At 41.5% G+C, this 24,742-nt stretch overlaps 1 protein-coding gene across 1 annotated transcript; it reads left to right on the forward strand.

Annotated features, from left to right (window-relative positions):
• The first annotated feature begins 832 nt into the window (after positions 1 to 832).
• LOC121396609 (cell surface glycoprotein 1-like) lies at positions 833 to 23,544 on the forward strand. Its single transcript, XM_041571715.1, has 9 exons — positions 833 to 922; positions 3,547 to 3,651; positions 6,465 to 6,611; positions 12,601 to 12,738; positions 14,047 to 14,184; positions 14,808 to 14,921; positions 17,393 to 17,536; positions 20,043 to 20,177; positions 21,523 to 23,544. The coding sequence occupies exons 1-9, from the start codon at positions 853 to 855 to the stop codon at positions 23,421 to 23,423; spliced, it is 2,892 nt and encodes a 963-aa protein (XP_041427649.1). The 5' UTR covers positions 833 to 852; the 3' UTR covers positions 23,424 to 23,544.
• Positions 23,545 to 24,742: the final 1,198 nt, after the last annotated feature.

Below are 24,742 nucleotides of genomic sequence, written 5' to 3' on the forward strand. Positions count from 1 at the left end.
TGGCCCCAAAGCAGGTGGCAAGTTTTGGTTGCATAAAAACGAAGTGCACTGCCAAACAGAACCTCCTGTAGGCTTCCAGTCCACATAGGGGCTACTAAATAACCAATCACAGCTCTTATTTGGCACCCCAAGAGCATTTTTCATACTTGCTTTGCTCCCCAACTCTTTTTACATCAGAATTTTGCTCACATGTAAATAACCAATCACAGCCCTTACTTGGCACCCCAGGAACATTTTTCATACTTGCGTTGCTCCCCAACTCTTTTTACATCAGAATGTTGCTCACAAGTAATAAAGGTTGGGGGTTCTAAAGTATCGATATTGGCAGCTTTAATCTGCCCGTGTATGGCCACCTTAAGTCTTTCAAATATCTGCCAAAAGACCTGTGAAACCTGATGCCCTGATTTTAAAAAAATGAGCATACGGTGAATGGAACCTTTCTATCAAAAACCAACTATGGACTGAATTTGAAAGACCATGGAGTTCCCAAACGCCTCTATTTCCCTCAACAAATCTGCTCCTATTAAGATGTACTGTAGATGTCAAGTAGGCTTTCTGTAATTTGGCATTTATTAAATTCTCTAAACAATGGCAGGTTAGAGAAGATTATTTGATCTCTCTCTGATGCCATAGAATATTGTTGGGTGTGTCCTTGGCACCTCCTGTAGGTGTGATAGTTTCCTATGTGTTCTCTCCACTGATGCCTGGCTGAAGGCGTGACTTCATTTTGATTGGCATTATTTAGCCTCTTCTTTTGCTGGGTATTTCACAACCCACAAGCTCTATTTTCTATATAAGCTTTGCTCTTTGTATCAGCAGCTGTTGGACGTAGGAGCTGCTGATACAAAGGAGATGAGGAGAACTAGGATGATGAGATTTCCTCTGGTACTGATTTATTTTGCCACTGTATTTGCTGTTCCAGGTAAGTCTCTGGATTTCTATGTAATATATAGTGATATAGTAATGTGTATCTTTAATTGAGGAGACAGTAGGCCATGGTCCATTGAAAGTTAAAATTGGCAAGTGATTTCAACCAGTAGAAACAAGGTTCTCTTCATCATGAACTCTCTAGATCAGTGGTTACCAGAATTTGCCTTTGATTGCTAGTGAGCCACAGATAGCAGATATATAGGCAATATGGTGGCATAGTGGTTAGCAATGCTGCCTTGCGGTGCTGATGTCTACAGTTTATTTCCAGCCCAAACACGTCTGCTAGTTTGTATTTTTATTCCTGTGCTTGCCTGGGTTTCCTTGGATACTCTGGTTTCCTTCCACGCTCCAAAAACAGCCAAGTTAATTGGTGAAATTGACCACAATAAATGTGATAAGGACTTTAGATTGTAAGTTCCATTTGGGCAGGGACTTATGTGAAGGGGATGTGAAAATGTTTTTCTTTGTTAGAGTTGTTACATAGGGGTGACCTGTGCATTATGGGAAGTATCCCACCCATTGGTGGAAGGATGTTGTAGGATGTCCTGTCCAGGAGCGTAACTAGAGGGTGCGGGCCCTGGCGCAGGACGCACAGCCGGGCCCCGCCCCCCTCCGTACACCCGGAAACTGGCCAGGAATATGCGCCGCAACAGAGGCTCGCGGACTGCCGGGGGGCCCTGAGGGGGTGCGGGCCCTGGCCCGCCTGGTAGTTCCGCCACTGGTCCTGTCCCCTAGTTGATAAAAGAGGAAGGATTGCCATGTACTAGGCTTTTGGTGCTCCAACTGTGTAGCAGATGGGAGTGTGGAGGGTCCAGTGGAAGTCAGAATTACAACAGTGTTGCATATGTATAAATAAGCACTGCTGAATATATTGGCACTATAAAAAATTAAGGAATTTAAAGATACAGTGCACAAATGAAATCAGCGAGGGGCAGTTTAGTTGTTAATATTACATAGTATTAGGGATGCATCGAATCCATTATTTGGGATTCGGCTGAATACCCAAATCCTTCATGAAAGATTTGGCCGAATACCAAACCAAATCCGAATCCTAATTTGCATATTAGGACTCGGATTCGGTTTGGCCAGACACAAGGATTCAGCCAAATCTTGCTGAAAAAGTCCAAATCCTGGCCGCATCCCAAACCGAATCCTGGATTTGGTGCATCCCATCATAGCATAGACAGTCTAGAACATTATTAATTTCAGTCACTAAACCTCAGCCAGAACTCAGTAATAAAGAAACTTGTGGCCACATCAAAAATGTTGAAAGTCACAAAGGACACATTCCCCTTAGAAGGCCTTGGGGCTGCATGTGGCTCCGCTGGACACACTTGAGAATCCCAGAATTTTCCCAGTCAACTTGAGGCCCCAGTGGAGCTTACAGTCACATTCATACACATATATATATAATAGAGCTTAACCTCGGGTATTATTGCATTCGTCCGTGTAAATTAGTATTTATTATTTGTACATTTTATATATACTTTATGGAAAAGCTGGAGTTTAAATTATTAGCAAACCTGTACTCACTGTACAGTATTTCTCCATATTTCTTCATCTAGCTTCTTATCTTTGGTTGACTACAGAAAATGTTACATACTTTTTATATTGTGTATTTGTAGTTTATTGTACATCTTTACCTTGGTTCCCATTCCATTAGTCTGTATGCAATAGTTGTATTTGTTATTTACCCATTATACCTATAGCTTATATGTGCCCATATGAAACTGGAATACAAGTTACTATTATTAAGCCTTTCTCTAATGTACTTCTCCTTAAACTCTGAATACTTTGGGGTATTGCACTAAACCCAACGCACATAAAAACATCATTTGGACTTCTCCCAATGGGGTATATTTATCAAAGAGTGAAGTTTCGCCACTAGAGTGAAATACCGCCACTCTCCATTCATTTCTATGGGACTTTTATAGGCGTATTTATCAAAGGGTGAACTTTCCCTTTCACCCATTGATAAATACGCCTTTCAAAATCCCATAGAAATGAATTGAGAGCTGCGGAATTTCACTCTAGTGGCGGAACTTCACTCTTTGATAAATTTACCCCATTGACTTAAATGCAACCTCGGCAAGTCTGAGATGGCGGATTTTCTGATTCAGACTTTTCCATCCTCTGGGTTTAATAAATTAAGAAAAATTCAGAGTTTAGTAAATAACCCCCATCGTGATGAGCAAATCTGTCCCGTTTCGCCCCAAAAAAATTGCAAAACAGCAACAAATTTACGAACTGCATTGAAGTCAATGGGCGTCAAATATTTTTATGATGTGTGACAGATTTTTACATGCAACAATTTTTTTCTCAATGCATTAAAGTCAATGGGTGTTTCTCTTGTGACAACTTTTTTGTCTCAACGAGTTTTTTGTCTCGGCAGCTTTTTTGTCCAAATTCGTTAAAGTCAATCGGCGTCTTTTTTGGTGACTTTTTTGCCACTGTGAAATTTTTTTGGTAGCGGAATTTTGCTGCTGAAAAAATTCTCTCATTGCTACTTATCCTCTAAAATTTAGATTTGAGAGAATGGGTACCAGAAGATACCACCAAGGTATTGGGACTTTTCCAGAACAGATATTTTGATGTTGATTTTTTTTTTCCCTTTAGCCTCTCCGCTGTTATGCACTGAGTGTATAGGGGGAACTAACTGCACAGACACAAAATGCGCGAGTGGAGAATATTGTATCAGTTGGTACATTGAAGAAACCAATGGTAAGTTCTAATAATGCAAAGAAATAGAAAACCTTATTAAGTAAAGAATATTTATTGTGACACCGCAAATGTTATAATAACTAGGTTGAGTTTAACCCTTGTCATTGAGTTCATTCAAATCTCAGTTTTACATGATCTCCAGGTATTGGCTCTTGCCATGTATTCAGCCTTCCTTTAAAGGAGAAGGAAACCTACAGAGGCATTTTATTGCCAATAGATTAGCTGCAATAGTGCAATCTAGAATGCTATATTTATTCTGTAGAATGTTTTACCATACCTGAGTAAAAAGCTCTAGAAACTCTCTAGGATAGGAGCTGCAGTATTAATGTGGTGTGACATCACTTCCTGCCTGAGTCTCTCCCTGCTCTGGGCTCAGATTACAGTAGAGAAGGGAGGGGGGGAGAGGAGCAAACTGAGCATGCTCAAGCCCAGGGCAATGAGGTTTAAGCTGAAGGCAGGAAGTCTGATACAGAAGCCCATGTGTACACAATAGAAGGAAAGAAATGCAGTATTTCTTTTGACAGGGGACTCAGAGCAACATTACATTGGGGGCTTACTGGTATATTTAGATGGACCTTTCTGATAAGGCTTACTTAGTTTTAACCTTTCCTTCTCCTTTAAATGTGTATGTCTATACAGAACATCCCTGACTTTCCTAATCACAAAGCAAACACTTTTCCATTTTTATTCATTCTCCAAGAGCTGTTCTCCACAATTCTAATAAACATCCACTATTTCTTCCACTTATGATTCTTTCCTTTCGCCCCCCCTCCGAGGTCTCTAAGCTCTCACGGTGCTTTCACGATAAATCTTCCATGTCCAACGCTCCGATTCTGCTTCTTCCACTTCTCCACTGAATGTTGTTCACCGTACGGCTTCTCTTCACTCCCCACAGTCCCAAGAATTCACATCGACAGACGAAAATCTTTAGGGAGGCACTAAAATGCCCAATTTTAGGATTCGATAAGATACAGACTCCACTGTAAAATTTGGCCAAAATTCATAACTGAATGTGAACGCTAATTTGCATTTACAAAGCATTAAACTCACAGAATAATCTGCAAAAAAATCATCAACTTCCAGTCTAAAGACACGTGATAATTTCATAATTCTAAATTAGAATTAGTGTTCAGATTTGGTTTGGTCAAGTCTAAACCCAACACAGATTCTGTTTACCCGAAATAATTTTAGATGGACAAAACATTTTTCTTCTATGAAACACTAAAGATGATCATTTTTTTTGTTTGTTGTATTAAAATGTTTTATGAATGAAATGTACCTGCCCTATATTCCTAACTAAGTGAGATTCCTTAACTGATCCACAAGATTAGGCCAGAAGGAACAACACAGGAATTCAACCCAGACTTCTCAGAGTTTGATTGGAAGGTCCCAGGGCCCCAAGCTCAGCAGAAGCTTCTTTAGCTCTCCGCTATCTAAGGCCTTTTAACTCTAAATGAGAGAGAGAGAGAAATTATAATATTCATATGTTTAAGGATTTCTGCCCCCATGGCTACACAGCAGCTTGTTTATATAAACTATAGTAGTACTTATCTGTTATCTACTGTGTATCCTGTGCTTGAATGGCTGCCCCCATGGCTACACAGCAGCTTGTTTATATAAACTATAGTAGTACTTATCTGTTATCTACTGTGTATCCTGTGCTTGAATGGCTGCCCCCATGGCTACACAGCAGCTTGTTTATATAAACTATAGTAGTACTTATCTGTTATCTACTGTGTATCCTGTGCTTGAATGGCTGCCCCCATGGCTACACAGCAGCTTATTTATATAAACTATAGTAGTACTTATCTGTTATCTGCGGTGTATCCTGTGCTTGAATGGCTGCTCCCATGGCTACACAGCAGCTTGTTTATATAAACTATAGTAGTACTTATCTGTTATTTACTGTGTATCCTGTGCTTGAATGGCTGCCCCCATGGCTACACAGCAGCTTGTTTATATAAACTATAGTAGAGTTTTTGAAGCAAACACACCAGTTTTACCAGTTCAGGGCAACACTACATTTTATTTTCATTACTTTAAAACACTTACATTTTTTGGTGTTACTGTTCCTTTAAATTGGTTAAATAGAACCACTTTTTACAAAACTCAAATCCAACCAAATCTTTAGTCTTCAAAAATGTCATGTCGATACTTAGGGGCAGATTTACTAAGGGTCGAATTTCGAGGGTTAAAAAACCCAAGTAAAATCCTTCGAATTTGAATATCGAATTCGAAGGATTTTAGTGCAAAAGGATCGAATAAAAAACGATTCGAATGATTTTAATCGATCGGTTGAAGGATTTCTAGTCAATCAAAAAAAACTTAGAAAAGTGCTGTGGAAGGTCCCCATAGGCTAACATTGCACTTTGGTAGCTTTAATTTGTATGAAGTCAAAGTTTTTTTTAAAGAGACAGTACTTTGATTATCGAATAGTCAAATGGTCGAACGACGAATTGTTCAAATCGTTCGATTTGATCGAATTCAATTGAATTTGACCAATTCGATGGTCGAAGTACCCAAAAATTACTTTGAAATTCGAATATTTTTGTATTTGAACTATTCACTCGAGCTTAGTAAATCTGCCCCTTAGTATAGCATGCAGGAGTGCTCCACTTGAACACATGATACTGACAATGGTTTTATGGGGCTGATGGTTGCAGATAGTGGAAGGCAAAAAAAAAATACCATATATTAAAATTAATATGTGTACTAACCCATGACACCTCATTTATTACAAAGTATGCTCTTGTGCCACAGAATTTCGTATTTTATCAAATGATCTGTATTTTGTTCCATATTTTGATGCAAAGATGTAAATGAAACAAAGACTCTGATCCGATCGTGTGCGCCAATAGAGCAATGTGATTTCTCTGCAAGCATCGGTTTCGCCGGGGGAAGTATCAAGATGGTCAGCTCTTGTTGTAACACTGACAACTGTACTCCTCAATTACCCCCATGTAAGTACAGTTTACTTGTGTGTTACAATGGATAAGTACCTGCTATTTTATGTGAGGGGGTTAAACGTAATTAAAAGTAGTGAAAGTGCTCTGAATTTTATTTTAACTTTGCTTTGGGAGAAGGTTTCTGAGCGAGAATGCCATTCAGGGATAAACCATTCTTTAAATTGGATCTACTAAAAATGTAATTTAACCATAAAGAAATAAATACATTGTTTCCAATAAGGATTAATTATATCTTCGTTGGGATCAAGTACAAGCGACTGTTTTATTATTATAATCGTGAGAAAGAAAATCATTTTTAAACATTTGGATAAAATGGGAGTTTATGGGAGATGGACTTCCCTTAATTCATGGCTTTCTGGATAACAGGTTTCTATATAACAGATCCCATAATGACATATAGCTATATTGTATGTGTCTTGTTATTGTTTGTGGTCTCTAATACATAGACCACATCCCATCCAAGTTTTTACCTCTTTTATAGTTAAACTTTAGCTTTCTGGAAGCTACTTTCTTAACCTCCTTATGTGTTGAAACACTTTGGTAATTTGTTAATGTCGGATTTATGCTCCTATAGTCCTCCAGGGATATAAGATTCTCAGCCACGATGAGTAAGTCTCTCTTGGATTTAAATAAATACTTACTCAAATCGAGCCTGGCCCCGAAGTTCCCCCTGGGCCTGACTTGAACCAAACAGATTCTCTCAGGATATTAACCAGACAGCTTTATTTGAGGTACCGTATATACTCGTGTATAAGCCGACCCGTGTATAAGCCGAGGTACCTAATTTACCTAAGAAAACTGGAAAAATGTATTGACTCGTGTATAAGCCTAGGGGCCCCATGTCAGATTTCAAAATGTGAATGTGTAAATGTGTAATCATGTTTTATGGCATAGAAATCTATCTAAAACGATTTAAAAGAGTCAGAACTATTAGCTGGACAATTGCCACTTGTTTTCCCTGTGACCTCCCACCTGTCATGGCTGCTCAGAAGATCAATGAGGTGCTGCACCTAGGAAAGCAGAAAAAAGGTACCATACCGTACGCTCCTTCCGCGGCCCCAACACACCTCCCTCTCCCATAGCGCAGGACTGTCTGTGCCTCTCCCATAGCGCAGGACTGTCTGTGCAGGTCCAGTGCAGGTCCAGGAGCAGATACGCTCCTTCCATCAGTTCCATGCTGATCCATAAACATTTTCTGATGTTGAGTTTTTCATTAAGCTATTAAAGAATGGATGGCCCGACACCATGCAACGCACAACTGACACAATGCAGAATCTTCTGCAGCCTTAACAAGAGTGACTGTATTGCTGATGTCACAGGCTCCATTCATTACCTTGTAAACTCTAACACTGTAACGATCGCCGCCCGGAGCAGGTCCAGGAGCTCCGGGCGGCGCGTCCTTCCCTGCCGGCGTTCGCTCTCAAAATGGCGGCGCCCATGGCCGCCACGTGGGTAGCGGCGCCGGCCGCTACCCACGTGGCGGCCATGGGCGCCGCCATTTTGAGAGCGAACGCCGGCAGGGAAGGACGCGCCGCCCGGAGCTCCTGGACCTGCTCCGGGCGGCGATCACACAGACAGTCCTGCGCTATGGGAGAGGGAGGTGTTAGGGCCGCGGAAGGAGCGTATCTGCGGCCGGTGAGGGATTGGCTACGGTATGACCCGCGTATAAGCCGAGGTCGAGTTTTTCAGCACATTTTGGGTGCTGAAAAACTCGGCTTATACACGAGTATATACGGTATACATTAATACAGAGTATTACAATACAGAGTATTAAATAATAGCTCACACGCCCTGAAAGCTCGTGAGGACGTTGGGGGACAATAAGCAATACAACAGATGATTATTTAACCATTTCTTCTTCCATGGGGCTGATCCCTTGACATCCAATCATCGTCCTTGGTTTAATATAACTATGCCTCTATGTCCATTTTAGTACAATTCTTCCTGACCTAAGTACAGTCCAAATAAGTACATTTGCTGTGCTAGCACAGTGTCCAGAATGGTATCTGTGCAGTGGGTGTGTTTTTGGGGCTATAAGTGTCTTTCTTAACCTTGCACTAGGAATACTTGTGACATGAGACAACAGATGTATTCTTAGTTCTATGTAAACATTCTACAACCCTAATTAGTAGAAAGGCCTCTAACCTTGAAGTGTAGAGTCTAACACAGCTGTTCTGTGGCAGTGTCCTATTCTATAATCATTGCATTTTATACAATACCTAACCCATATGTATATAATTTTAATCTAAAATCCTGATATCCACAGTTAATACCAAATGAATAATACTTACTGAATTAACTCAGCAACTCCCTCTGTCAGCTTTACAATATTTTTTCAGAAACAAACTCCTAGGCCAGTGATCCCCAACCAGTAGCTTGCGAGCAACATGTTACTCTCCAACCCCTTGGATGTTGCTCTCAGTGTCCTCAAAGCAGGAGCTTATTTTTGTATTCTGGGCTTGGAGGCAAGTTTTAGTTGTATAAAAAACAGGTGCACTGCCAAACAGAGACTCAATGTAGGCTGACAATCCACATAGGGGCTACTAAATGGCCAATCACAGCCCTTATTTGGTACCCCAAGAACATTTTTCATGCTTGTGTTACTCCCCAACTCCTTTTACTTCTGAATGTTGCTCACAGCTTCAAAAGGTTGGGGATCCCTGTCCTAGGCTTACCCATTTTCTTTCCTCTTAGTTTCCTTAGAAAACCCTTGGCCAAGATTTCTCATATGTTCTACATCTTTGGTATCAAAGTGGCCACCCTTAAAGGGGACCCGTCACCCAAAAAAATTATTGAAAATCCTATTTTATCACATAAGTCAAGCAAAATGAACTTTAATTGCACTATATAAATTATTTGAATCTTGTTTCCTTTAGTCTGGGAATTCATAATTATAACAAGCAGGCAGGAGCCATTTTGTGGACACTGTTATTAAGACAAGACTTGTATCATCTCAGAATCTTGTTTGTGCACCAGAATGGGGGACCTGATGTCCGTCCCCATGTCCTGGTTACACAATTATATGGTGAAGAGAACGGGGGAATGTGGGGAGCGCAGTGACATCTAAGAAGTGCTGAATGGAAAGTGAAAGTAATTGTCTGCCCCGCCTCTATGCCCCGGGCATAGAGGAGGGGCAGACAATATTTGATTGACAGCTGAGATTTTTAAATGAGCTTACAACAGCTATGAATGCTTTAATAAAAATTAGAAATTGGATTTCATGTTTAATTTGAAAAGGACTTTTATTATACAGATTTTTGTGTCTGGGTGACAGGTCCACTTAAAGGTTCCACCTGGCTGATATTATTATTAGGAAAGATAAATAAAATATAGGAGTCTTCTTTATGGGAAAAGGTGGCAACCCTATATACCCTAACTGAGGATTCAGCAGGTGTGTAATGGGAACATTGTCATTCAAAACTGTATTCGGTGGCTTTTTTTGTACAAGTCCACGCAGTTGTTTGAGGATGTGTAGGATAGATATTACAGTGCAAGACAGAACACATGGCTTAATGTGGACTTTTTTGAGGAACGAGGGAGATATCCTATGGACTATTGATTGGACAAAAATAATATCAATGTCTGCTTTTCGTCAGTGGGAAGTTTGATTTGCTTTATAATATGTATAATATCTCTCAAAAGTCACATACTGCCTATAAATAATGTCACATGAAACTTAAAGGGATACTGTCACGGGAAAAAAAAATTTTTTTCAAAATGAATCAGTTAATAGTGCTGCTCCACCAGAATTCTGCACTGAAATCCATTTCTCAAAAGAGCAAACAGGTTTTTTTATATTCAATTTTGAAATCTGACATGGGGCTAGACATATTGTCAATTTCCCAGCTGCCCCAAGTCATGTGACTTGTGCTCTGATAAACTTCAATCACTCTTTACTGCTGTACTGCGAGTTGGAGTGATATCACCCCCTCCCTTTCCCCCCCAGCAGCCTAACAACAGATTTTTTGTTGTTAGGCTGCTGGGGGGGGGGGAAAGGGAGGGGCTGATATCACTCCAACTTGCAGTACAGCAGTAAAGAGTGATTGGAAGGTAACCAGATAACAGCTCCTAACACAAGATAACAGCTGCCTGGTAGATCTAAGAACAACACTCAATAGTAAAAACCCATGTCTCACTGAGACACATTCAGTTACATAGAGAAGGAAAAACAGCAGCCTGCCAGAAAGCATTTCTCTCCTAAAGTGCAGGCACAAGTCACATGACCAGGGGCAGCTGGGAAATTGACAAAATGTCTAGCCCCATGTCAGATTTCAAAATTGAATATAAAAAAATCTGTTTGCTCTTTTGAGAAATGGATTTCAGTGCAGAATTCTGCTGGAGTAGCACTATTAACTGATGTGTTTTGAAAAAAAACGTGTTTTCCGATGACAGGATCCCTTTAATAGAAGCACAAGATAGGCGGTAAGTGTCCCATAGACTTTACAATCTAAGTAGGCGGTCCTGTGTGTTGCTATTTACAACAGCAAGGGCACTGGCCATAAATACCAAGATTGTGTTACATTCAGCACTGGAGCTGCAAAGCATAAGATATGAGTTTACTTTTGAAGAGTGAGAATACAGACAAATGTCAGAATGGAAATCCAAAGATAAGAAGAAACAAGAAAGAACATTTTAAGGCAGTGGATGGTATTGGATATTGGTGGCAATGGCTTTGAGTGGGATGGATGAAATGTCCCAGAACATACGGAGACACAAAAGGTTGTATTGAGATGAGGCAAGATTAATATGTTCAATTTGAGATGGAAATGATTCATCTAACCTGGATTTATGCTCCATACTTGGTTGGTATCCCTTGGTATCCACAATTAAGCTTCTACCTGGTTCTCATCTGACTCTTCTAACTCATCCTTCTCTGTCCCAGTGGCTTAAATACAAGTGACCCCCCCCCCAAAAAAAAATCTTCAGGGGGGGGCTGTCCCCTCATTGCCTGGGCCACCCATCCTCCATCTGCTTGCTTACAGTGGGCACTAAACTTCAGCAGCAAAATACAGCAGATCACCCCTCCCCCCTGGCTGGGCCCCCTGCTCTGTCCCTTATGCTAACAAAACCTTTGTTCTGATTCAGCTTAGTATGGGGTCGCATTAAGAGTTCTATACTCGTCTTTCAGCTGTTATCTATGTAAACTTTGTCATTGAGATGTCACAACTAAACTCAGATCCTACCTTTTTAAGAACTAGACAAGTACATTGTCCATTCTTGCACATATGAGTCAGTGCCCCTATTATTGTGAATAGCAGCCAACTACTCATTGGCCAACTATTTACTCTATGGGGCAGGAACTTTATTTCTTCTGTGTCTCTAAACACAAAAACCTCCAGGGTGGCATCAGCTCCAGGGTTCCTCAGCAGCAATAGGTTCACTTGCACATCATTCAGTAGAAGGGGCAGATCAGACACAACGAGTTTGGGGAAACTATATGTAAATGCAAAATGTCTGTTTGGGCGTAAGTACCTGAATGCTGTCAATAAGTGTAACTTACCTGCATTCACCTGCAGCTATAAATGACCCTTAATATCTAGTAAACAAATTTTGGGAAAAGATGATTTACTGTAACTTTGTCACTAGTCAATTCTTATCTAGTATAGGTCAATCTAAAAACAACTGGACTTGCTGAGTAATCAATGAAGACGTTTCACTACTCATCCGAGCAGCTTCTTCAGTTCAACTGACTGTTGTGGGAAGTTCTCGGCATATAAACTCTTCCACTAATCCAATCACAATGGCACATTGTAACTCTTCAAAGAGGTCACATCTGAAGATACTGTGTAGTTGTGATAGGATTATCCAATGTCAATTCTTGCACTAATATAATGAAGTGATCTATTTTGCTTTTTGTTAGAAAGTAGCACTTCTATCCTGAATTTCTCCAGTGCTAGGCCATTTTAGCCAGCAGAGCATCAGATCTGTAGTGTGCCTCAACAATAACAGATATGCCTTCATTTGTCTTCTCTTTTGTTGAAAGTGCCCTCTGACAGCTCCGAGTTGATTGAAATTTCATGCCCGACCTGCACAGATTCTGATTTCACTGCCTGTAACAGCGAGGATACAATACAATGCATCGACAAGGAGAGTACGTGCATTGAGTACTCAAGCATATCAGGTAACTCCAATAAGATTCCAGCCATTGTCTTCTTCTCCTCTTTATCTACTGTGCCTATAGACAAACAATATTTCCTTCACCAATAAAAGCACAACGATGAAAGCAAATCATTCCTGGAGGATTTAGGGAGTGAGCTTTCTTGGGGGTTAGAAGGACAATATCATTAATACTTTGATTTTTGGATGTAAACCCAAGAATGAGTCATTTTCCAGTGAAAGAAAATATAAGCCTAAGCAACTTTACAACTTTACACAAACCAGCTGATTAACAGACCTGTGAAGAAACATGTAAGGTATTGCCAGAAATGGTGTATTTTATTAAGGCAATATGGCTTTTCCTCCATTGTTTCAATAGTCAGAACCAACATCTGCACCCCCTGCATGTTTATCTCTCCTGTGGTATCCACCTTTTTATGGCAAGACAGGCCAAAATGCATCCTGATGCTATAAATTGGGTGTATTGTGTCTTCTACAGCCAACATGTCCTCTGCCATCAACAAGGTGATCCTCGTCCTTGTGATCTTCAAGTAATTGCAATCAGAATGCTTAATGTACTGAGCCCTAAAGAAAGACCTCCAAAGCATTCCTGGAGGATTGAGGGAGTGAGTTTTCTTTGGGGTTGGAAGGACAATATCATTAATACTTTGATTCTTGGACTTAAACCCAAAAATGAGATGTTTGCCAATGCATGCAAGAATGAGATGTTTTCCAGTGAAAGAAAATATAAGTATAAGCAACTTTACAGGGGTTATTTATCAAAATCTGAATTTATCACATTCTTTTCTGAAATATATAGACCAAATCCGAACGGGTTATTTCCCCTTATTTATCAATACATTTTCCTGAAAATTTCCTGTGCGGGAAAAAACGGTGAAAATGTTGAATCGTATGAATTTTTCGGACTTTCCGCCCCCAAAATCTCAGATTTTTTGGAGATTTTTGCCCGAAAACCACTACATTTTTGGATTATTTCAAGAAACCCAGAGCAGATCAGGATATCTTCAGAACTTCTCCCATTGACTTATATTCAACCTCGGCAGGTCTCAGATGCCAGATATTCGGATTCTGACTTTTTCCATCCTCTGGGTATAATAAATCCTGAAAATTTCGATTTTTGTTTCACTATAAATTCAGATTTTATATTAAAAAAAATTGGATTTTTCAAGTTTTTGGCATTCGGACTTTAATAAATAACCCCCTACAACTTTACACAAACCAGCTGATTAACAGCTGTTTTTTTAATATTTTTTTGTTAATAAATGTGGTCTCCATCAGCACACTCATTAATAAAGACTTTTATATTATACAGGAAACAGCACAAAGGCAGTCCGTGGTTGCGCCACCAGAAGTTCCTGCGGTCCTGGTGGCCTTGATGGTCTCGAGCCCCTGTTTGTGAACATTGGAGGGTTTAATCTTACATTTAAATGCAGCAATGCTAAAATAACTGGTACTTGAAGTTGCTTTTTGTATGATATGGTTGGTGTTTTTTTTTTGCCTTGTGATAAAATCAAATAAAGGTGCTTTAGTTACAGGGTAGGCAACAAGAGCCATGCCATTGGACAGAATTGAGTGATACGTACAGTATAGGTTATATAATATATATAATTCCACAATTCTAAAATGTACTGAATTTCTATTGATTTGTATTTGCACCATGAAACCGTCAATTGACTCACCCCCTCCCCACAGCCCGAAGAACCTTAAAGAAACAATTGTAACTTGGGTTTAGTCTAGCTCATCTCATGAAAAAAGTATTTGCAAGATTTTATGGAATATTTAAGGGCAATGGGAGATTTTTAAGGCTAATCGTCTGGACCCTGCCAGTGTGGGCTCCTGGTTTAGTCAACTTTTGTTCATAAATTCTGAGAGGTGATTGGCCTAAATGATGTCTACACCGGGTCCAGGTGATCACCATTAAAGTCAATTGAGGGACAATTCCCAGTTTTCTGCCATCAACTCACAGAGTTGGAAATTACCCCATTGCCCTAAAAATCAACAGAAATTAATAATTTCACATAATTATTAAAAAACAAGTCAAATGAGTTTCAATTCTGTTCTTTTATTGTTTAGACTCTTCCACTTCCTGCACAGAGTGCAAATCTTCGGGTTCCTCGTGCACAGGCAATAGCGTGACTTGTTCCTCGGGGGATGTGTGTACAACACGTCACAAAGTAGAAATTCAAGGTAAGATATTTGGCTTGCTGAGGCTGATTGTGAAGAATTACAGTAATTATAGTGTTTCTCTTTCTCTCAAGGGAAAAAAAAGCTAAAAAAAAAAGTATTACTTTTACCTGAACTCCAAAATTAAATTAGCAGGTGTCAGCAAAAACCATCATACAATATGTTTTCAGATAGCATTCACCTAACCAGACAAAAGCAGACCAATTGCAATGATATTCTCCATATAGTTATACATTCCAGCATTAACAATGAATGTATAGGGTGCTAAACATCTACAGCAGTCCTTTGTCCACACGGGGTTTGAGCAGATTGAATCCGAATGGCAACTATGCCAACCTATAACACAAGCTGTGATTTACTGATACCTCTACTGAGACCCCATATAAATGAGGCAATTTAATAACTGACCCTGAAAAGAAACAACATCAAGTTCAGCCCCTCCAAATGAAACCCAGCTGAATCACTATTGCCTTAGATAGTATTTCTTGGACAAGCAGAACATCCAAAATATACAGTTACTATAGACAGGTATGGGATCCATTTTCATAGCTTGTACTTGATCCCAACCAAAATATAATTAATCCTTATTGGAGGCAAAACCAGCCTATTGGCTTTATTTAATGTTTACATGATTTTCTAGTAGACTTAAGGGGGCAAATTCACTAAGATGCGAAGTTGCGCCAGGCGCAACTTCGCCGTGCTTCGCCGCACTTCGCCAGGCGTAGTTTCGCCAGTGCTCCGCAAATTCACTAAACTCCGAAGTTGCGCTCAGGGGTAGCGTAAGGTTGCGAAGTTGCACTAGCGTTGATTCGCTATGTAAAGCGAAGTTACGCTAGCGAATGCTAATTTGCATACGGCGCGAAATTCAAATTTCAATGGAGGAATACGTATCAGCACTACAAATGCCTGGGAAACCTTCAAATCAGCAAATAAAAATTTTATTTTGCCCTACACATGTGCCCACTGTCTAGGTAAGTTGCCATGAGTCAGGAAATGTAGGGGGGAAGGAGGGGAGCCCCAAAAAAAATTTTGATCTTTTTCAGCCTATCAGCCATCATGTAGAAAACACGCCAGTGTTTTTTGGGACTTAGAAAAAAAATTTACTTTTTTTGAAACAATCCCTATCTACTCTATTGCGCTTCGCCAGGTCTGAGGTGGCGAAGGAAGTCTAGCGTAAAAGGTAGCGTTCAGTACACTGCGCAAGTTAGTGAATTTGCGACGTCGCTAGCGAAAATTCGCCTGGCATAAGGGTGCGAAGTAACACTAGCGAAACTACGCCAGCGTTCGTTAGTGAATTTGCGCAGTAACGAAAATGACAAACGATAGCGAATTAACGCTAGCGTTCGGCGCTTCGGCGCTTAGTGAATTTGCCCCAAGGTATGAAGATCCAAATTACAGAAAGATCTGCACGGTCCCGAGCATTCTGGATAACAGGTCTTCTACTTGTATTGGTATATATAGTTTCATTGGGTGAATGTATGGATGCTGGGTTTCATTTGGAGGGGTTGATTTTGATGGACTTTGGTCTTTTTTCAACCAAACGTAACTATCTATCCCGAGATATATACAGGACATCAAATAAGAACTCAAGCCAAACTTTCCTCTATCTGGCCTTCAACATGTGGTTCAGAACAATCTATGGAGAAAAATTCTAATAGATTTTCTAATGAAAATGTCCCCAACTGACCCTTCAGCTGATCCCCCACCGGCCCACAGCCAAGGCTCCGAGATTCCCAAGGCGAACCAGCCTCACAGTTTAGGAACCATTGTTGTAAACCATGTATTTCACAGAGGTACTATTCTCTATAAAGGGGGTTATTTATCGAAATCCCAATTTTTCTGATGTTTGAAATAAAAAAAGTCCTACGAAACTAGAATCCACCCTTATTTATCATTAAAAACCATGAAAAAATCAGATTGGGAAAAACCACGACGTTTTTTAATTGTCGCACGAAAACTGAGACTTTTCCGGAAAAGTCTGAATTTTTCTCTAGATCAGTGGAAAAGTCCAATATGTTCAGATTATTGTACGAAGCCCAGCGCTGACAATAATATCTTCAAATTGCATATAGGACCTCTGCCATTGACTTCTACAGGACCTCGACAGGTTGAAGATGGAGTATTTTCGAATTCTGACTTTTTTCAAGTTTTTATTTCTCTAAAAAATTCAGATTTTATGGTTAAAATCGAATTTTTTGAGTTTTTAGCATTGGGACTTTAATAAATAACCCCAAAGTGTTAGTTGGAAAATAATAGTTGACTGCATGGAGACAAAAGGCATCTTTGGCACTCATCCTTCAATGTAAACCACTTTCTACCAAAGGGCCAAGGGGATGATTCATGTAATTGAGTGCGTTCCCAGAGAACATTACACCTTGTATGGCAAATAACCATTTTCTCAGTAATCGTATAAAAGACTAATATTGGTAAATTGTTATGTTTTATGATTCTTGTTCTTCCCACAATATAAATAGGTGGAGTCAAGATGGAAAGCATAGTCAGGACGTGTGGAATGCAAAGACACTGTGATGGTTTAGTAAGAAAAAGCCGTCCTGGAAAAACAACAACTGAAAGCACCACCTGTTGTTACACCAACAATTGTACACCAGCCATCAAATGTAAGTCATGGGCAATATCCCACTGAGTGCAGCTTGTTGAGCAAAGAAATACTAAACTGTATGTTGTTGGAGGGGCTGGGCATTTGTGTGATATCTCAAATGGAGTCAACAGAAATACCCCCATATGTAATAAAGTTTGCCCAGTAGCAGTAGCCTATGACAACCAATAAGATGCTTACTTTTAAACAGGTGACCAGTAAATGCTACCTGCTGATCGGTTGCTATGGGTTACTGCCCCTGGGCAGAGACTTTTATTACATAGCTCCCATAGAGAATAAGCAAAATGAAAGGTGCCTTACTGGGGGGCGATGCTTGAGCACATTCACAAATCTTGCCGTTTCTATGGAAAGCAAAGGTCATTTTGACAATTTTACACACAAGTTGGTCACCATGTTTACCCTTCTCTGACATCTTAAAGGAGAACTAAGTGTGGCTAAAAATACCATATTTTATATAGTGAACTTATTGCACGAGGCTAAAGGTTCAGCTTGTCAATAGCAGCAATGATCCAGGACTTCAAACTTGTCACAGGGGGTCACCATCTTGGAAAGTGTCTGTGACACTCACATGCTCAGTGGGCTCTGATTGGCTGTTGAGAAGCTAAGCTTAGGGCTCGTCACTAATTATCCAGCAGAAAATGAGCTTCCCTGGCTGTAATATAAGCTGATGCTACAGGTTTGCTGATTATTCAATTCTGATGCTAATTGCACTGGTTTCTGTGCTGCCATGTAGTAATTATGTGTATTAATTACTAATCAGCCTTATATTGTGACATTTCTATTCTATGTGTACTGTATATTGTGAGTGGGTCCCTAAACTCAGTAAGTGACAGCAGCACAGAGCATGTGCAGTGAATCAGCAGAAAAGAAGATGAGGAGCTACTGGGGCATCTTTGGAGGCACAGATCTTTACTGCTAATGGGCTGTGGTTGCCTTGGGCTGGTACAGAAGCACAAAACATCATTTACAACATTTCTACCTACTTCTTTAGTCACATAGTAACATAGTTTATATTTATACATAGTTATCATATCACCCCTTAAGCGCCTCTTCTCCAGCGTGAACATCCCCAATTTGGCCAGTCTTTCCTCATAGCTAAGATTTTCCCTTTACCAGCTTAGTCGCCCTTCTCTGTACCTTCTCTATTACAATAATGTCCTGTTTGAGTGATGAAGACCAAAACTGAGGCCTTACCCGTGCGCTATAAAATGGAAGAATGACCCCCTTTTTTGCCCCTTTTAATACAACTCAAGACCTTATTTGCCCTTGATGCTGCTGACTGGCATTGCTTGCTACAGACAAGTTTATTATCTACAAGGACTCCAAGCTCCGTCTCCATAATGGATTTGCCTAGTGCAGTCCCATTAAGGGTATAAGTGGATATTGTTACATCCCAGGTGCAGGACTTTACATTTATCAACATTGAATCTCATTTGCCACTTAGCTGCCCAGATTGCCAGTTAGTCAAGATTCTGTTGCAAGTGCCACATCCTGGATGGAATTAATTGGGCTGATAGTTTTGTGTCATCTGCAAACACTGATACATTACTTACAATACCCTCCCCTAAGTCATTAATGAACAAGTTAAATAAAAGTGGACCCAATACTGAGCCCTGGGGGACCCCACTAAGAACCTTACTCCAAGTAGAGAATGTCCCATTAACAACCACCCTCTGTACCCGATCCTGTAGCCAGTTTCCTATCCATGTGCAAACGACTTCATTAAGCCCAACAGACCTTAGTTTAGAAAGCAGTCGTTTGTGGGGCACAGTATCAAACGCTTTAGTTCTTCTTTAAGGACCAAACAATCTTTAGAAAGTGTTTGGTTATTAAGGTCCTAGTGTCCCTGAAGTATTTAAAGCTGTCAGTTGTGACCTTGTACCTGATGACCGACTTTGAACCTGCCTTGACCCTGATCTGTTTGACCATTCATCTGACTAATGCCCCCCTACACTGCCCACTAAAACTCAGGTGTGGTGCTTATAGGTCTTGACTTATCTGATTTAGCCAGTTTAACACAACAACAATGTGAATATAAGCCAACAGATTGCCTTTCCCCTCTATTTGTAGCAACCACACTAACCAGATACGTTGCCTAATATTTAGGCTACTCGTTCCATTACAGGAAAATGTTCCCCATTTCTTACCATCTCTCTATCACCAGTGGTTCTACTCCCGTATAAACTTGTCCCTTACTTCACCAAAGCATTGCACATCAACCAGCCACCTTAAAACTGCCCCTCTCTGACTCTGCTATTGGGAACTGTTGTCAAGAAAACCCACATACAAAACTCCACAAGTTCTAATAATGTCCTAGTAACCTGCACAATTAAGGAAACAGGATAAAAACCTTGTGTATTAAAAAATGTTTTAATCAGGGGCACGACTGGGCAGCTTCAATGTTTGCAAGTTGTTTGTAAGTATAAAAGAACAAAAAAATACATTTACTACTTGACCTTTATTTTCTCCCCGGGTGTGACACTCTATCATCTTCTTTGCTTTCCCAGCACATAGCAACCAAACCAATGGACTGATATGCGATAGTTGCACTGCTGAAAATCCAAATACTTGTGAGAAGGAGGAAACTATGGAATGCAGTGGGGATGAAAATGTGTGTTTTGAGGAATTAACAGTGTTTACAGGTAAACAAAAATAAATGTTTGGTTTTATTGCTTTAAAGGAGAAGGAAAGTCATCTTGCACTTGGGGGAGCCAAATGGTTCTGTGCTCCTATCAGCAGAAAACTGCACCGGCCCGGGGTTATTCCAGTGAGCACCACGGAGAGATCCACGTCCGGCTTCTTCTTTCTTCGCGCGGCTGAGCATGTACAGTAGAGCAGGAGGCCGAACTTTAAATAAAAAGTCACTATTTTGTTCTACTGCGCATGCGTCTGCCCCGGGAAATTTGAAGAAAGAAGAGGACAGAAGAGGATCGCTCCGTGGTGCTCACTGGTATAACCCCGGGCCGGTGCAGTTTTCTGCTGATAGGAGCACCGACCCAGGGTTTCAGGTAAGTCAATACAATCACTTGGGGGTGCCTAACATTTGGCACCCCCAAGTGCAAGACGACTTTCCTTCTCCTTTAAAATGTTATTGACATGCACAGTAGTTAGAGGTGAAGACCCTGAGTAGACTACAGTGGGATTCATTTATAATGTTTGTGCAGCGCAGAATGATTCGCACAGTACCGTATATACTTGAGTATAAGCAGAGTTTTTCGGCCCCCAAAATATGCTGAAAAACTCTACCTCGGCTTATACTCGGGTCAAACGCAAAAACGGTCACCGGCACCTAAGAATAGTTGCCGGCGTCCAAGAATAGTGGCCGACATCCAAAAACGAGACGCCAGCACCTCCAATGGGAGCAGAAACCCTCAATTTTTTGATTGAAACTTACCAGAAGCTGCTGCATTTCTCACCCTAGGCTTATACTCGAGTCAATAAGCTTTCCCAGTTTTTGGAGGTAAAATTAGGTACCTCGGCTTATACGCGGGACGGCTTATACTCGAGTATATACGGTAAATAGATTTTCCATGCACATGGTTATACCTGCAAAAGAGTGGTGTATTTAATTTGCAAACAGAATTGTGAATTTTTATTTGCTCTGCGAATATCCATACGGGCTTGTATCGCAAATCACGAATATTTATGCCATGACTTTGTTGGCCAAGAATATTTTCTCAAAACAGTTTTTGCAAGTTGTAAATTTATTGCTGTTAAGGCTATTTTTGCACACAATGACCTGGCACCGTGCCTGAACTCACGCAAACACCACATTAGTTTGTGAATATTTTTGCGCAATGCGAATTTGCAAAAGAAAAAAAATCTATTTATCCGTTTGCATACAAATGAATGGAAAATTGTCAATCTTAATTCTGATGCCCATTTTTGCTGTTATTCAACTCCATCATAACAAACCCATTTGAATTGTCCTTTTAATGTTACATTAGTATTGAGTAAACATCAGTGTGTTATTTCTTTTCCCTACAGACTTGAAATATGTATATGGTTGTGCGACTAAAAGTATTTGTGAAAGAGTAGATTTTTCTGGGAATGAAACAGTTAGTTATACCTGCCAGATTCCAAGAGCAGCAAATAGTGCACTTGGAAGTACAAGTGTGAGAAATGTACCTACTGGGGACCCAACTGCAAGTCGTAGATCTGTACCTACTGGGGACCCAACTGCAAGTCGTAGATCTGTACCTACTGGGGACCCAACTGCAAGTCCTGGATCTGTACCTACTGGGGACCCAACTGCAAGTCCTGGATCTGTACCTACTGGGAACCCAACTGCAAGTCGTAGATCTGTACCTACTGGGGACCCAACTGCAAGTCCTGGATCTGTACCTACTGGGGACCCAACTGCAAGTCGTAGATCTGTACCTACTGGGGACCCAACTGCAAGTCGTGGATCTGTACCTACTGGGGACCCAACTGCAAGTCGTGGATCTGTACCTACTGGGGACCCAACTGCAAGTCGTGGATCTGTACCTACTGGGGACCCAACTGCAAGTGTTGGATCTGTACCTACTGGGGACCCAACTGCAAGTCGTGGATCTGTACCTACTGGGGACCCAACTGCAAGTCGTGGATCTGTACCTACTGGGGACCCAACTGCAAGTCGTAGATCTGTACCTACTGGGGACCCAACTGCAAGTCGTGGATCTGTACCTACTGGGGACCCAACTGCAAGTCGTGGATCTGTACCTACTGGGGACCCAACTGCAAGTCGTGGATTTGTACCTACTGGGGACCCAACTGCAAGTCGTGGATCTGTACCTACTGGGGACCCAACTGCAAGTCCTGGATCTGTACCTACTGGGGACCCAACTGCAAGTCGTAGATCTGTACCTACTGGGGACCCAACTGCAAGTCGTAGATCTGTACCTACTGGGGACCCAACTGCAAGTCGTGGATCTGTACCTACTGGGGACCCAACTGCAAGTCGTGGATCTGTACCTACTGGGGACCCAACTGCAAGTCGTAGATCTGTACCTACTGGGGACCCAACTGCAAGTCGTGGATCTGTACCTACTGGGGACCCAACTGCAACTGCCGGATCTGTACCTACTGGGAATCCAACTGCAAGTGCTGGATCTGTACCTACTGGGAATCCAACTGCAAGTGCCGGATCTGTACCTACTGGGAATCCAACTGCAAGTGCCGGATCTGTACCTACTGGGGACCCAACTGCAAGTCACGGATCTGTACCTACTGGGAATCCAACTGCAAGTGCCGGATCTGTACCTACTGGGGACCCTACTGCAAGTGCCAGATCTGTACCTACTGGAGACCCAACTGCAAGTGCCAGATCTGTACCTACTGGGGATCCAACTGCAAGTGCCAGATCTGTACCTACTGGGGACCCAACTGCAAGTGCCAGATCTGTACCTACTGGGGACCCAACTGCAAGTGCCAGATCTGTACCTACTGGGGACCCTACTGCAAGTGCCAGATCTGTACCTACTGGAGACCCAACTGCAAGTGCCAGATCTGTACCTACTGGGGACCCAACTGCAAGTGCCAGATCTGTACCTGCTGGGGACCCAACTGCAAGTGCCAGATCTGTACCTACTGGGGACCCAACTGCAAGTGCCAGATCTGTACCTACTGGGGACCCAACTGCAAGTGCCAGATCTGTACCTACTGGGGACCCAACTGCAAGTGTCGGATCTGTACCTACTGGGAATACAAGTGCAAGTGTGGTAACTGTACACATTACAAATACCAGTGCAAATCTGGGCAGCACAGGAAGAACTACTGGAAGTAGCACAGGAACTACAAAGACCACCACTGTGTCAGCAACAAGTGGCAGTGCAGAGATATCCAGCAGATGTATCGGTACCTCAGTTGGTGTTTTCTTTATTTTATATATGTGTTGTGTACTATAAGCCATCTTCAGGACAATGGTTTTTGTTATTTCTTAAAAATGACCTACACCTAAAATAGATTTGTGTATACAAATTGTAATTAGTAGTTCCAAATCCCTCCTGTATGTCTAAACAATCTAAGCAGCAACACTTGAAAGTTATAAAATATTATAGCAGAACACATAGGTCAACTTTTAGCTCAGTTACTGTATATTCCGACTTTCCTCCAACCAGAGCCGGGCCAGGCCGGCCAGTAGCCCTAAGCAACACGAATAGACAAGCACAAGCGAATCAACACACTGTTGGGCAGAGAGGGGAGAGGGGACCGGACTAGGGGTAGGAGGCAGAGAAAGTAGGTGCCTGGTGCCCCCCAACTTTGCACCCTAGGAAGATGCCTACTCTGCCTACCCCTAGTTCCAGCTAGGGATGCGCTGAATCCAGGATTCACTTGGGATTCTGCCTTTTTCAGCAGGATTCGGATTTGGCAGAATCCTTGTGCATGGATGAACCGAATCCGAATCATAATTTGCATATTTAGATTGGGGGTGGGAAGGGAGATCACATGACTTTTCTGCACAAAACAAGGAAGTAAAACATATTTTTAAACTTTTTCCTTTCCAGACCCTAATTTGCATCTGCAAATTCATTTTCGGTTCGGTATTCGGCCAAATCTTTCAGTAAGGATTGAAGAATTTGGCCGAATCCCAAATAGTGATTCGGCGCATCCCCCTCCACTGTTTCTGTGTACTGGGTGTGTCTCGTGTGCAGTTCAAGTAAGCAGGGTCGGAGCATTGGGGGCCCACCAGGGCTGCAACACCAAGGGCCCTCATAGCAGTCCCCAGGGGCCCCCCTCTGCGTGCATGCGCGAATGCCAGACTGTCGCAAGCATGTGCAAAGACCGGACCACCGAGCGCATGCGCGAACGCTGGTCCACCCCACATTGTGATACATCATGTTTTTATCAGGAGGGATGGCCGATCGGGGGTGGGTCTGGCCAGCGAGTGTATAGGGCTTGCATGTTGGCAGGGGGTTCCTACCTATTCATTACTCCCACAATGTAGAGCAATCTTGTAGGAAGCAAGCTAAAAAAATGTCTAGCTGGAATCTTCCCTTCCCCCAAGAAATTGGCTTTGCCTCCTGCAATGCAGACGATCTGAACCCTACTGGCACCTCTGAGCCACCATAGTGAGGGAGTTGACCTGTACTGATGAGGAGTTAGGATAAAGTTGTGAGTATAAAAAGATTTCGGTTAAATTAAAAGGTTAGATTTTATTTATTTATTGATTGGTTTATGGTACCTTGCAATCTATTTTTTTTTTTTATTTCTGTCCCATTATGTT

Source organism: Xenopus laevis, chromosome 7S (assembly GCF_017654675.1).
Source record: "Xenopus laevis strain J_2021 chromosome 7S, Xenopus_laevis_v10.1, whole genome shotgun sequence".
NCBI classification, from domain to species: Eukaryota; Metazoa; Chordata; class Amphibia; order Anura; family Pipidae; genus Xenopus; species Xenopus laevis.

Coding starts and splice junctions, on each gene's coding strand:
- LOC121396609 (XM_041571715.1), top strand. CDS start 853: ATGAGGAGAACTAGGATGATGAGATTTCCTCTGGTACTGATTTATTTT. Junction 6,612..12,600: donor TACTCCTCAATTACCCCCAT/GTAAGTACAGTT, acceptor TTTTGTTGAAAG/TGCCCTCTGACAGCTCCGAG. Junction 17,537..20,042: donor TTGTACACCAGCCATCAAAT/GTAAGTCATGGG, acceptor TTGCTTTCCCAG/CACATAGCAACCAAACCAAT.